The sequence below is a fragment of the Urocitellus parryii genome, chromosome 1, assembly GCF_045843805.1.
Source record: "Urocitellus parryii isolate mUroPar1 chromosome 1, mUroPar1.hap1, whole genome shotgun sequence".
Taxonomy (NCBI): domain Eukaryota; kingdom Metazoa; phylum Chordata; class Mammalia; order Rodentia; family Sciuridae; genus Urocitellus; species Urocitellus parryii.
This window is the reverse complement of record NC_135531.1, coordinates 275,004,506-275,017,917: the sequence shown is the minus strand read 5'-3', so window position 1 is coordinate 275,017,917 and position 13,412 is coordinate 275,004,506. Positions and strand designations below refer to the sequence as shown.

The window sequence follows — 13,412 nt, the reverse complement described above, 5'->3', positions numbered from 1 at the left end:
TCTTTGGAGGTGGAAGCAGGACATTCAGAAAGGTCCCCAAGACAGGTCACCGTGAATGATCCTTGCATGCAGAGGTCAGCAGGAAGTCCAGCCGCCCACAGGCCTTTGCGCTTTTAAACTGTTCTGACAAAATTCTGGGCTGGGAGTCAATTGACCTACTGGGTCTGGACTTTCTCCTTGGTTTAACAACAAGGTGGGGAACTTTGATCCAGAGGCCCCTTCCAGCGCTCACAAGCCAAGGACAAGCATTTCTAAGTGACACCGCGGGCTCTGAACTCAGGAAAGGGCCAGCGAGAAGAGACCGGACTCGGTCAGCACCAAGGACAAGGGCCCGGGGCCCACCCAAGGACACAAGGTCACTTCCAAGCAAGCTGGGCCTTGGGTTCTGTGGTGGTGCAGGAAAGCCGAGTGTGCTGGGGCAAGTGTCTAGTGTTGTGGGAGCGGGTGGAGCAGCCCCGGAGAATGAGGTCAGGCCGGTGCCCGCTGCGGTGTCACAGATTCTGCGCCAAGAGGCCGCGGGTGGCTGCTGCGAGCCGTCAAGTCCTCTCTCCAGCCTGCGTGGACCTCTCCATCCTCTCTCCTGCCCAAGCATCTCCTAGCTCCCCTTACAGTCTCGCGCTACCATCGCTGCGCCCTCGGGGCTTTCGGACAAGCTCGCGACACCGACCCCTTAGGGCGGAGGACCCAGGGCAGTCTTCCTGGAACTCCAGCCCCAACTCCCCACCAGGAAAGGGTTCCTACTCCTCTGTCCTCCTCCCTGGTGCCCCGCCCCCGTTAGCCCCGCCCCTCCAGCCCCGCCCGCGGTTGCCTGGGGAACCACGGATCCCCGCAGCTGCAGGAGGCGTCTGGCCCCGCCGAGCAGCCCCAGACGCCAGGGTCGCTGCCGCCGCCACTGCCACCGCGCCCCAGCTTCGGCTCCAGCTCCCGCGCCCTCCCGGCCAGCCATGCCTCCCCGCCGCGCCCAGGCGCCCGGTGCGCAGCTGCTGCCCGCGCTGGCCCTGCTGCCTCTGCTGCTCAGTGCTGGGCCCCGCGGTGGCTGCCTCGCCAGCCCGGTGCCCGCCGCGCCCCTGACTGTACCCGGACCGTGTGCAGCACAGCCGTGCCGGAACGGGGGCGTGTGCACCCCACATCCAGCGCCCGGCCAGGAGCATGCTGTCTCCGCGGGGGAGCGCGGCTACAGTTGCACTTGTCCCGCTGGGGTCTCCGGCAGCGACTGCCAGGTGAGTGGACGGGGCACGGGCGCGATGAGAAGGGCAGCCTGGAGACCCGCGTCCTCTCCCTGCCTGCTGTTGCTGCTGCTGCCTGACGCGGGGCTCCAGCACGCTCGAGACTGGCTTTTGCCACTTTAGGGAGCGAAAGGAGCCTACCTCTGGACCCATCCTTTAGGTGCGGCTAGGTGCTGCTCCCCTGCCCACACTAATTCGCGGGCAATGCCAGCCCAGGGCCCAGAAACCACCCCAGCCCCAGTACTCTTGTCGCGACCGCTGGCCACAGAGTGGCGCGCCCCTCCTGGCCCCGACCGAGCCAATTTCTGCAAGAGCGCGGTCTCCGTGCCCAGGGTGGCAGCCCAGAGGAACCGGCTCCAAGCATCCCTAGTGAGGTGTTGGGTGTTCAGCTAGCCCCTGCTTCCTGTCCCATTAGACCCTGTGTGTGTCGGGGGTGCACGATGTGGGAGGCAGGTGGCAGTGGGCCGGGTGCCGGGTGGTCCACTACTTTCCTCTCCTCCCTCCACTTAGAAGAGCTCTGACAAGCAGCCATAGGCCGGAGGGCAGCTGCCTCCGCTCGGCCTGCAACCAGCCCTTTCTAGGCGTGGGAGAGGGCACTGGAACAGTGCGAGGCACTCGCGGCGCCCTTAAGCGTGGGGCCGGCGGCGTCGCCCTTCTGGCTGGACGCTCCTCGAGGCATACTCTGGGGGCTGGCAGCCAGGGTGTGAGCAGGGCACAGGGACGACTCCCAGAAGCGTGTGGCGGTGGAATGAACGCGAGCGGGCTAGCCACCGTCCTTGAATTAGAGATTTCCAAGAGAATTTGGCACAAAATAATAAATGAGGCTTTTCCAAGTATATTGAAGCTCGGCGACACTCATTCGCATTCACTCATTTTTCAGAGGGCGAATTGGTAGGGCCAAGTGGGTAGCTAGAAAATCCTCAAGTCTCTTTCCAGGGTAAGGATGAACCCGAAATGATTAAATCAAACCACGTGAACGTGGAGAGTATTTGGGATCGCTTGCTTTCTTCCTTCTATTTAGGGTGGAGGAGTTTGTTTCTTGCAAATATGATACAAAGAAGAGTTACTTTGACTGTGCTCAAATGGGCTTTTCTAAAAAGGGGAAAAAGGTCTCTCTGTCTATAACATAGACTTTTTTTTTTTTTTTTTTTTTTTTTTTTTTTTTTTAGCGGAGGTAAATGGGATTGAAAAGCTTGACCTTGACTGAATTTTTGCTATTTGTCTAGAGTCTTTTTTTTATTTATTAGCGAAATTATGAGCTCGAGTTTGTATTTTCAGTATTTTTTCTTACTCTTTGTTAACTGGTTTCAAGAAGCTTTAATTCCTTTAAGGATGATGATGGTGGTGGTGAATTTTGTGATATGATCACCAGGAGTACGTTTGGGGCACGTCAGCTCTTTAGGAGAAGTGCCTAGTGGAACCATACTACCCATTAGAACAAAGTCTTGCTTTTGCCAAAATGAGAACTGCAAATGAAAAATCAGAGAATGAATCATACTAATTCTCCCTGCTGATTGATGATTTATATGACTTTTCCTGAAGAAGAAGCTTCTATTAAATGACTGTTGCATTTACAACAAGGTCTGAATTCCTCCTTTGAAATAAAGAGCTGACCTGCACCCAGAATATAGTGGGAATAGGCAGGAGAAAGAAGGTGAGCGTGCACATTAGTTCAGATCAACCTGAAGAAGACTGGGCATTGGGAATTTAACACAGCTGGCAGATTTTTTTTTTTTTTGTGACTCTAAAATTAGATGTAAGAAATCTTCAAGAAAGGGGAAGAGTGTGTTAGTGCTTCCAAAAGATGACTAACAGAGAAGCACAAATATTTTGATTTGTCTTAAGTAGCGACTTGATATATAAGGTAATTTATTCAGAAAAGTCATGAACTAATACATAAATATTGCAGAACCAACTGGTTCAAAACAGATTCTGGTTTCCTGTGAAGTTCCCACTTCAGCAGGCTTGGCTGTGTGAATGCTGTCCACCTGAGAAAGGATACTGGATGCTCCGAGGTCCTTGTTGGAGAGAGTGCAGTAACTGTAATTCTAACAGGAAAACTTAGCAGATCGGACCTGGTTAGCCAGAAGAGCTTCTGGCCTTATGGCCATCATAGCCCATAAAAAATTCATTCCTGATGATTTTAATTTAATCTTTCATGAGCTTGCAGTAAGACTCCAGACTCTCATTTCTATAGGAACAGAGAACAAAACAGATAACAATACTACAAAAGGCAACCTCCATAGAGAAATTAGAAAAAAAACAACCACAAAATCCGCACATACTCAGCTACAGATAAGGGGAGGGAAGGTCCCTATTGCAGTCCCTGTCGTTGTTCACAGGATACATTGAAGATGGAATTTGATCTGTGTGTGAAGAGACTCTTCTAAACAGAGAGTGCCACCCCTCCTCTAATTACAAGTGCAGTCATGTTGACAATAGTAGCACTCGAATCTAGAAATTTCCCTTTGTGTGGGAAATTTTGAGAAAACCAGGAACCACTAATTGGGACCCAAAGGGGTGAGGCTGTCTTCAGCTTTTCTGGGGGGCCCCTTGGTGCTGGCTGGGTAAGCATGTGGTGTCCCAGGTGCTTCTGTGTTATCTGAGGGACAAGGAACTCACAGGATCTGGACATTGTAGCAGGGCTGTCTGTTTCCTCATTTTCAAATTACCTCACAGGGTTGGTCCTGAAGAGTCTGATTCCACGTTTTGATGTTTGTGGACAGCTTTTAAGCCTCACCTTGCTGTCTCTCCCCGTCCCCCGTGCCTAGGCAAGGTAATAAGAGCCTGTGGCCTTCCTTCTTTGGTGCTCCTGGGAGGTCCCAACCCTGCACACTGTGCAGTTCCAACCCAGGCCCCAAGCCAGCCTTTGTTTCTTGCTTTCTCAAGCCACCAGAATTCTGGGTCTTCTCTGAAGGTGTTTTCCCATAATAACCTGCAAGTGGACGCTAAATAAAAGAAATATAAATATTTCAGGTAGGTTTGAAAAAAAAAACTTTAACTTGTTAAAATTTGAGGTTGTTTGTGTTCGGGTTTGGATGGGGAAACAGGCAGGTATCAGAGTGGTGGCCATTTGACCAGTTTTTCTGGCAAGTGGTACAGGAGGTCCTCTTTTATACTGGGCTATCCCATCAAGGGTAAGGATTATTTTAATGTTTGTTGGTAAAGTTTATTTTATTTAAATGAACTAATTCTTTGAAAAATATCCAAGCAGTCACCTTTTTTTTTTTTTAAATTACATGTTTACTAAGGAATATATTCTTTCAAATTATAATAAAAATGTGTCAATTTCTGCACTTGGAAAGAAAAAGAGGTCTAGGGCAGCTGCTTTTCATGCAAATTAATATTACTCATAATAAGCTGATTCTATAATCCTCTCTTCTGATCAAATATGCTAACATGAAATGGTGAACACATTTTTTAGAGATTTGCTAACAAAGAACAACATAGAAATCTAGAATCTAGTTCTTTGTATGGCATTGGTGTTCTCTACTGGACTTTGTGCGTGCGCGCGCACACACACACACACACACACACCTCACATTGTGATATGTGCAAAATGTTGGATACCAGCAGAAATGTCAAAGGACATTGCTGCCCTTTTTTGTGTGTGGGTTGTTGTTGTTTTGTTTTGTGGTACTGGTGATGGAATATGGGGCCTCATGCATTCTGGGCAAGCGCTGTACCACTGAGCTATATCCCCAGCCCCAGGACATTGCTTCTTCCTCTGGCCATTCTATTAAATATTTATAACCTTGAGAGAGTCATTGTCCATCCCTGAATTTCAATATTTATATCTCTAAAATGGACTAATAATACTTATTTTCTTTATAGAAATGATGCAACTCGCAAATGAGAACTCTATAAAGTTTTTTCTATAAGTATAAAGAAATGTGGTGAGGATGAATTTTAAAACGTTTTGAAAAAGCAAAATGTTACGCATGTACAAGGTATATCAAGAGAGGATTATCTTTTCCCTGTGTAAACTATGATTATTCCAATTTATTCACTGTCTGTGGTTGTTTTCCTTCAATGAACAGACTTGATCTTTTCTCTCTATGAGGATGAGCTATGCTATGACACAAGTTTTTAAAATGACAGATTAATTGCATTAGAATTTTTATAAACACATAGTTCTTTTACTCTGAAATAAATGATTTCTCAGGAAATTCTCGGTGACTTGACATTTTCCTTTGAAACGAAGGAAAAAAGTGTCAAAATTCCTGTAACAATTTTAAGAAGGAAGCAGTTGACTTTTTTGGTGTTCTTAACTTACAATTTTCTTATTTCATGCCTGGTGTTCTTGGTGCATTTTTAGGAAACGTCACCTTTCTCACATGGGCCACCTGACAAGGATGCATTCTGGTCCTAGCTTCTTCACTTAAGCATCTCATGTGACATGGTGCCATCCAAGATGGTTTTGTTTATGTCCTCATTTCACAAGCATCAGAGGAAGAAAACCTAGTCTGAAGTTGAAGGGCATTTGAGTCAGAAAGCTGAATGCCGGGTTGTATTTTTAGAGTCTTTACGTCCTTACTAACTCAGGAAGCGGCTGTGGACAGAGCCACCTAACCTAGAGCAGCAACTGCAGAATCCTGTCCCCACAATCAAAACCCAGAGACATGGCCAACTTTCCTGGACAGAATGTCCATGTATTTACCTCCTCCCCTGCTTCACCTGCCCTCAGCCCTGGCTGCTTACTGGGGTCACCTGGGAGCTTTAACAACCATTCTGGGTCCTTCTTTCCCCCATTCCCCAGATTCTGATTTAATTGGTCTGGGGTGGGGCCTGGGCATTGGTCATTTGTAAGTCCTCTCCAGGTGATTCTACTGTATCATCAGGGCTGAGAAGACTCTGCTAGGCTCTCGTCGTCTGTCATACCCAGCCTGCCAGCATGCAGCACGAGGCAGAGAAAATAAGACAGTCACATCCACTCTAGTTCATTCTGACCCAGAGGGCATCCAGGTCCCAGGTCCAGGAATTCCTGGACAGCCTTCTCAAGTGTGGATTTTGCATCTGCAAGTGGATTCTGAGTGAAAGGAGCACGGCGAGGGAGTGAGGCCGGGCTTGGAATCTGGCTCCGGTGCCCTCTGAGGCTTGGGGTTCTCATCTGTGGAGACGGGACCCTGATGCCAACCTTGAAGCTGGGTGTGGCTTAGAAAAATGTCTTGTTAGTGCCAAGCCCCCAAGGAGACACCACCAAGGGAAGGTAGCTCCTCCTGTCACCTGGGTACAAAGAACCTAACACAGAGCAAAAGAAGCCTGTGCTGGCAATCTTGGGTTGTTATGGACTCACTAATTGTTTTTATTTGAACTCACTAATCTCCAATCAATAATCAGGATGTGCATCTTGGAACTGTTGTCTTGAAGAGCAGGGGCCTGCTCTCCCAGCTGGAGGGAGGGCAGACAGACTCCCAGTGCAGGAGCTACGTGTAGTAGTGTTACCAGTCTAGGCCTCTTTGGCCCACTGTGTGGCATGCCAATGAGTTTTGCAAAAGACAGAGAGTTTATTCATGAGGTGACTGTGCATAGAGCCAGGACGGCAAATCTCAAATTCGTCTCCCTGAGGAAAGGGTTTGGGGCTATTGATGGGACAAGGCCTGAGGCAAGATGGATGGTGGTTAGGAAGTGATTGGCGGTTTGCTTGCATATAATCAGACTTCTTCAGCGGTCACTATCATGGCCCACACACCAGAGGTCATGGCTCACACGCCTCTCAAATTGGTGATTTTTAAAGTCAACTAAAAGCAGGTGAAGCAAGTTAAAAACTAAAGGGTGTATTTAGGAACTAAGAGCAGGTAAAGCCAGTAAGTGAAAGGGTCGACCCAGGTCTCCCGTGGATTCAGGAGGTGCTCCATAAATATTGCTGAGTAAGTACTGGCCTCAGTGGGGTACAGTTAGGGGATCGGGGGGCACTGGGTCCCATGGGGCAGATCCAGGGCATGTGTGCAGGGGCTGTGTTTAGGAGGAGGAAATTTCTCGAAGACAGTTAACCTGTGTAATACTTTCTGAGTCTGTTTTGGGAAGTGCAAAATATTTTTTCCAAAGGCTTTTTTGAAGTAGCCTTGGCTTTTACATTTCTAATAAAACTTCTTCATAAAAATACTTTTCTGATGAACTAAATCAGGGGTTGGAAAAACACAATCCACATCCCCTCTCCTCCCCCTCTGCCCCCTGGCTAAGAATGACATTAATATTTTTAAGCACTTGAAAAAAATGAGGATAATTTTTTTGGTGATAATCCTATGAAATTCAAACATCAGTGTCTGTGGCTAAGTCTGTGTCATGCACAGTCACCTTTTTCATTTGTTTTGTCCGGGCCATGCGTGGTATGGCTGCAAGGCCAAAGATGTTTATTATGTGACTTTTGACCCTCTCCTAAATATTTCTGCACATGTTTTTGGAAATATTTTATTTTTTCATTTTGATTTATTTGACTTAGCTAAAGGCTTGTTCCCTTTCTATTCCTTCTTGATGGATATCTGTAGCTCAGACTCTTGGGCTGACCAGTGGGGCTGACAAACAGAAGAATAAGCAGAGTTCCTGTCTTCAAAATGCTTAAATTTCTAGAATGTCCTAGGATAGGCCTTAACTTTTCATTTTATATCTGCCCTTGGTCAATACTTGGATGTTCAGTAACAGTCTATTTCTGGGGAGGTGCAGGCAGCAAGGGAAAAAAAAAATGCTAACCTGAAAGGTTTCAGGTGCATGTGAGAATGAATCCCTGCTGAGTTCCTACCAGCTCATTAGCTTCCCTGAAACCTATGTCCTCATTTATTAATAGGATGGTTGGTAGGATATAGAAGGGTGATACCCAGAACTGGGCAGGGGACAGGGGAAGAAGCTGCCTCTGGCACAAATTGGCCTTCTATAAACACAAATTTTTTAAAAAGTGCCATTTTTATAAAAGTGCTTATGATTCTTCACTTTATGGCTAAGGAAATTTACCACGGGTCATCCAGCGCCATGACATCTGAGCCTGGGCATTGTGGCCTTGAGCAGAGTTTATTACTATCACTATATTTGCTGTGGCCTTGAACCTCAAGTAAGTACTAGAGGGAAGCAGAGAAGAAAAGAGGAGTTAGTGGTTCCAGATGAAGCAGTTTTAGTTTTTGGAGGGATTCTTTGAGTCAGTAAAATGTTGATTTTTTTTTCCCCTTGGAGAAATAAAAGTATAGGGCTTTTGAAAAGAGTGGAGATCTGAGAAAGGAAGCCAGTGCACATAACGAAAAGTCACTTGGAAAGAAAACTCTGCTATGTTTTGCTCACAGCTCTGGGCTTGGTACATCCTTTAGAATTTCAGTGCTGGTACTTACCTGGTTCTTATAGTTCACTTAAAGGAGGATTTGTAATTGCTTTGGGGTTCCAGAGGCAGACTGAAACTCCTTTTTGGAGTTTCTGTGGTAGAAGTAATCACAAGAGAGGAAGACTATCTAGTCCTTCTTCCATGGGAGATCACAAGCATTCCCTTGAACTTAGGATTTACTGGGGTTGCTAGGTCACGTGGTGAATGCATGTTAAACTCTCTGAGTAGCTGCCAAACTCTTTTCCAGAACAGCTACATGATTCATTGGTATCAACAATAAAAGAGTTCCAGTTGTTTGTGTCCCTGTCAGTTCTTGGTATAATGTTGGTGATTTAAATTCTAGTTTTTCTAGTAAGTGTGTAGTGGTATCCTATTGTGGACTTAATTTGCAATTCCATGTTGGTTTAAGATGCCCACCTCTGCGTATGCTATTTGCCATCCATTGTCTTTGATGAAGTGTCTGTGTGTGTGAGCTTCAAGAGTTTTCCGCCATATTTTGCACACATAGCCTTTATTGGATATGTGATTTACAAATATTTTCTCCCAGTCTGTGGCATTTAATTTTCTTAATAGAACCTTTCAAAGGACAGGTTTTAAAAGTGGATAAAGTGTAAGTAATTTTTTTTTCTTTTATGGATTGTGATTTTTTGTGTGTGTGTGAACTAAGAAATCTTTGCCTAACTCCATACCTCAGAAATGTCCTCCTGTTTTCATCCTATGTTTTTTCATGTTTTAGGTTTTACATTTGGTTCTACATCCCCTTTTTAGTATTTGGATGTTTTGTTTGAATGTAGTTTTGTAGGTCTTATTACTGTAGTTTTGTTTATTCTTTTTAAACAGATGATATCCAATTGTTCCAGAAACATTTGTTGAAAAGATGATCTATCTCCATTAAATTATTTTGGCACCTCTGTTAGTCAGCTTGCCATCACTGTGACAAGATAGCCAAGAAGGTCAACTTGGAGAGGAAAGGTTTATTTTGATGGTTTCTGCCCATCTTGCTTGGCTCCATGGCTGTGGGCTGGTTGTGAGGTGGAACACCGCAGTGGGTATGGCAAGGCAGGCTGTTCACGGAAGTGGGGACAGTAGGGAGGGAGAGAGGCTTGGGGGAAAAGACTGGACAAGATCATAGCCCTCCAGGTTACCATTCTGGTGACCTACTTCCTGCATCTTGGCCCTCCCTCCTCAAGTTCCTGGTACGTCCCCATCATGCCATCAATGGACTAATTCATTGATAAGGTCAGACCTTTCATGAACCAGTTCCCTCCCAGAGCCCCACCTCTGAGTCAACACACAAACCTTGGTGGAAGATTCCAGATCCAAACTGTAATGACAGCTTTGTCCAAAAATCATTTGACCATACTTGTGTACTTGTGTCGGCTTCCCAACTCTTTATTCTGCTCTGTTGAGTTTATATATCGATCTCGTTGTCAGTTCCATACTGTATTGAGACTGTTGTAGCTTCTGGGAAGCCTGGAGTCGGGAGGCATGATTACTCTCAATCTACCAAATCGTTTTGTCTCATCTAGATCCTTTGGAACTTGCTCTTTAAGATAGCATAGAAGGGGGAACCAGGGAGATATTGAGATGACAAGAATTCCCCCAAAACAGGATAAAGTTTTGCACTTAGGTGGGACTAGGATTCTGAACCTGGGCTCCACAGTTGATTTCAGGAGTAGGTGGATGTACTGAGATGCCCAGCTGTGTGTGTGCATATCCTCGTGGGGAATGGTCCACTCATTTCCTCTGGTTCTTTAAGGAGTCATCCACCCATAGATCTACCCCTGGAATGGAAGAAGCAGCAGCTGCATATCTGGGGGCCTCTGGGCCTGGATTGAGGCAAGTTAGGAGCCCATCAGGGACCAGGAAGGGTCACAGGGTAGGGGTGCAGGATAAAGCACAGGATGCTCAGTTCAGACTGAATTTCAGATAAACAATGCATATAAAGTATGTGCCAAATATTATACTTCATTTATCTAAGATTCAAGTTCAATGTGGAATCCTACATGTTGATTTGCCAAATCTGGCAACCTCACCCCAGAGGTCTGACGAGTCCCTGTTCTGATTCCCAGCTTTTTTCTGAAGGGTTAGTCAAATTTCTGAAGGGTTAGTCAAATTCTTATCACAGGGGCTGGGGATGTGGCTCAAGCGGTAGCGCGCTCGCCTGGCATGCGTGCGGCCCAGGTTCGATCCTCAGCACCACATACCAACAAAGATGTTGTGTCCGCCGAGAACTAAAAAATAAATATTAAAAATTCTCTCTCTCTCCTCTCTCACTCTCTCTTTAAAAAAAAAATTCTTACCACATAAGGCAAATTTTATTAACCTGAGTTTAACTTGTGTATGGAATCAGCTCATAGCTTTAGGTCTTCATTGGCCCCTCCAGGGTAACTGTCAGACTGCCAAGGCATTAAAAGTCTGTGCAGACGTGGTAAAAAAGGCCTATGGGTCAACTTGTCTTGCCCGCTCTGCCTCTTTGCTAATTATCTTACCCTCTGCCTCTGCACCACTCACTGTTCATGTTTTAGTGTAGCTTTACATTGTCTTCTCTGTACACATAAATACATAAGAAAACTATGTAAATACTTACATACACACGAGTTTCATATGAAAACGAAATCCCCCTATCCACTATGTTCGGCAACTTTTTCCTGAATCTGTTTTGAATATGTTACTGTGTCTTAAAATGGAAAGCAAGCTCATTCTTTGGATGAATGGTATTCCAATGGATCGTATTCCCCAGTGCTGCTGAGGATCCAACCCAGGGCCTTCTGCATGCTGAGCACATGCTGTACCACGGATCCACACCCCAGCCCTCTGCTGTCTGCATAGTCATGTATTCCTTTATGTCCTCAATAATGCACATTCTTTCCAATCTTTTTGTTATAATACTGTTGCCCCAATGACACCGCACGCAACACATGGCCACCCCTCCACATACCTTCTAATTAGTGTTGTTAAAGTGTCATCCAAAAAGCTTGAATAATTTTACATATTTACTAACAGCATATAAGAATGCCTATTTACTCACATTTTTATCCACACTGGCATTCAAAGTTTTATTTTGTGTTTATGTGTGTTCATTGATATGTAAAACATGACATCTTACTGGTTCTCTTTGCGTTTTTGTTTTTATTTTACTTATTGTTTCTCAGTGCTGGGATCAAACCCAGGACCTCGAACATGCTAGGCAAGTGCTTTGTCACTGAGCTATATCTCCTGCCTTCTCTTTGCATTTTTGAAATTATAAAGGTGGGAAAACATTCCTTATGAATTGTCTACTGTTATTTTTGCCTTATTTCTTTTGGGTTGAGTTTTTTTTTTTTTCCCATTGATTTGTAACAGCTCTTTGTTAATGAAGGAAATCACTCCTTGGTCCTTTGTGTTGTGAACACTGTCCCCCTGCCTGTAGTTTTCCTTTGATCTTGCTTACACTTGTTGTTTTACTCTTTAGAAGCTTAAGATTTTTGGTTCTTAATTAACCAGACTCATCATTGGGGGTGGTTGATAACTTTTAATTAGAGTTCTTATGTTTGATGCCATTATCATTACTGTACAAATATGTTGAGAACTCCGATTTGAGCCAAGAGTTCACTTTTGAAGAATTCCATTTTGGCCAGGATTCATATTGGTAGAGCCGACCTCTGACCTTTTTAGAACATAGTATTAGATATGGCCACAACTTATGCCTATTTTAAGCAGGGGTTGGCATAAATCATATTTAAGCCTTTTCAAATGTCTCAACTTTTTATTGAGACTGGAAAACTGAAATGATTCTGTAACGATTAGGATTCTTCATTGCTTTTTTATAAAAATAATAACTCATCATATTTCTTTAATAATTGGTGTGGCTTCCTTAGTATTTTATTAAAACCACTAAGTTAATTTTAATGGTATTATTGGATAATAAAGAATTTCTTAAAAGTCCTTGTCATGGTCTGATTTCAAAAAGAGTTCCACTTCCAGGCTCAGGCAGAAAAAGATTTGTCCTAATATTCAGCAAAATGCTAATTTCCTTTGTGCTTTAATCTCTATATTGTATTTTTAGCTCTTTCCCCTTGAGAACAACCTCATTCTCCTCACCAGGGATTTCTGCCATCCTCTATCATCATCTGCACTTTTTAAAATTGACCACTGGGTTTTTTCTTTTTTTTTTGCTTTTGCAAAAGGGAATTCTTTTATTTCTGTAGAAAAGCCTCATAATGAGACAACTAATAGGAGAGACAGAAAAATAAGAACTAATATTAGCATTTCTATGAAGCACAAAATAAACTCTCAGCTAGAGAGAAGTGAATTCATTGTTCTTGTTTTTTCCTTTTGGAAAGGGAGGGCTGGATAGGGCAGGGTGGGGACTTCCGAGCTAAACTATAGAAAGGGAAGTCAACCTTTTGGTTTCCTCAGGAAAAATCTTGTTAATTTTGTGTTCAGCCTTAACAGCATGATGCTGAAACATGATGCTGACACCTTTTTAAAAACCACAACTTGATCTCTCACCGTGGCCAATGTTGGAGGCCTAGAGAAGGTTTTCTAGGTGAGCAGAGCCGGTGGGAACCAGGGTCAGTCCAGAGCCCTTGCTCCTAACCTGAGTCTTCTAGTAGCTGCCTTCTTTCTTCCGTATAGTTGTAAATGTCCTTTCCTGGACAACATTGACATGTGGGTGTCGCCAAGGAGATGGGAGCAGCAGGGGACAGGGCACCTGCAGGGAAAGTGGGGCTGACCTCCTCCTTATTCCTCCCTGCCATTCCCTGTGGGTCCCAGAAGACCCCCTTCCTGGCTGGGTCAGGTCTTCTGTCCCAGGAAGAGGGCTCAGCCGTAGACCTGCTTCCTTGGAGGGTCTCCAGATGAAAGGCTACTTCTCAGTGCAGTTCACAATAGTCGAA

At 45.0% G+C, this 13,412-nt stretch overlaps 1 protein-coding gene across 1 annotated transcript in view; it reads left to right on the top strand.

The window, feature by feature from the left end:
* Positions 1-884: 884 nt before the first annotated feature.
* The window catches only part of Dner (delta/notch like EGF repeat containing), a 297,502-nt gene continuing 284,974 nt past the window's right edge, over positions 885-13,412 (top strand). The window contains exon 1 of the mRNA XM_026396251.2: positions 885-1,220. Within this exon, the coding sequence (XP_026252036.2) occupies positions 945-1,220 (276 nt within the window). The 5' untranslated portion in view covers positions 885-944. The remainder of the gene's footprint in view (positions 1,221-13,412) is intronic.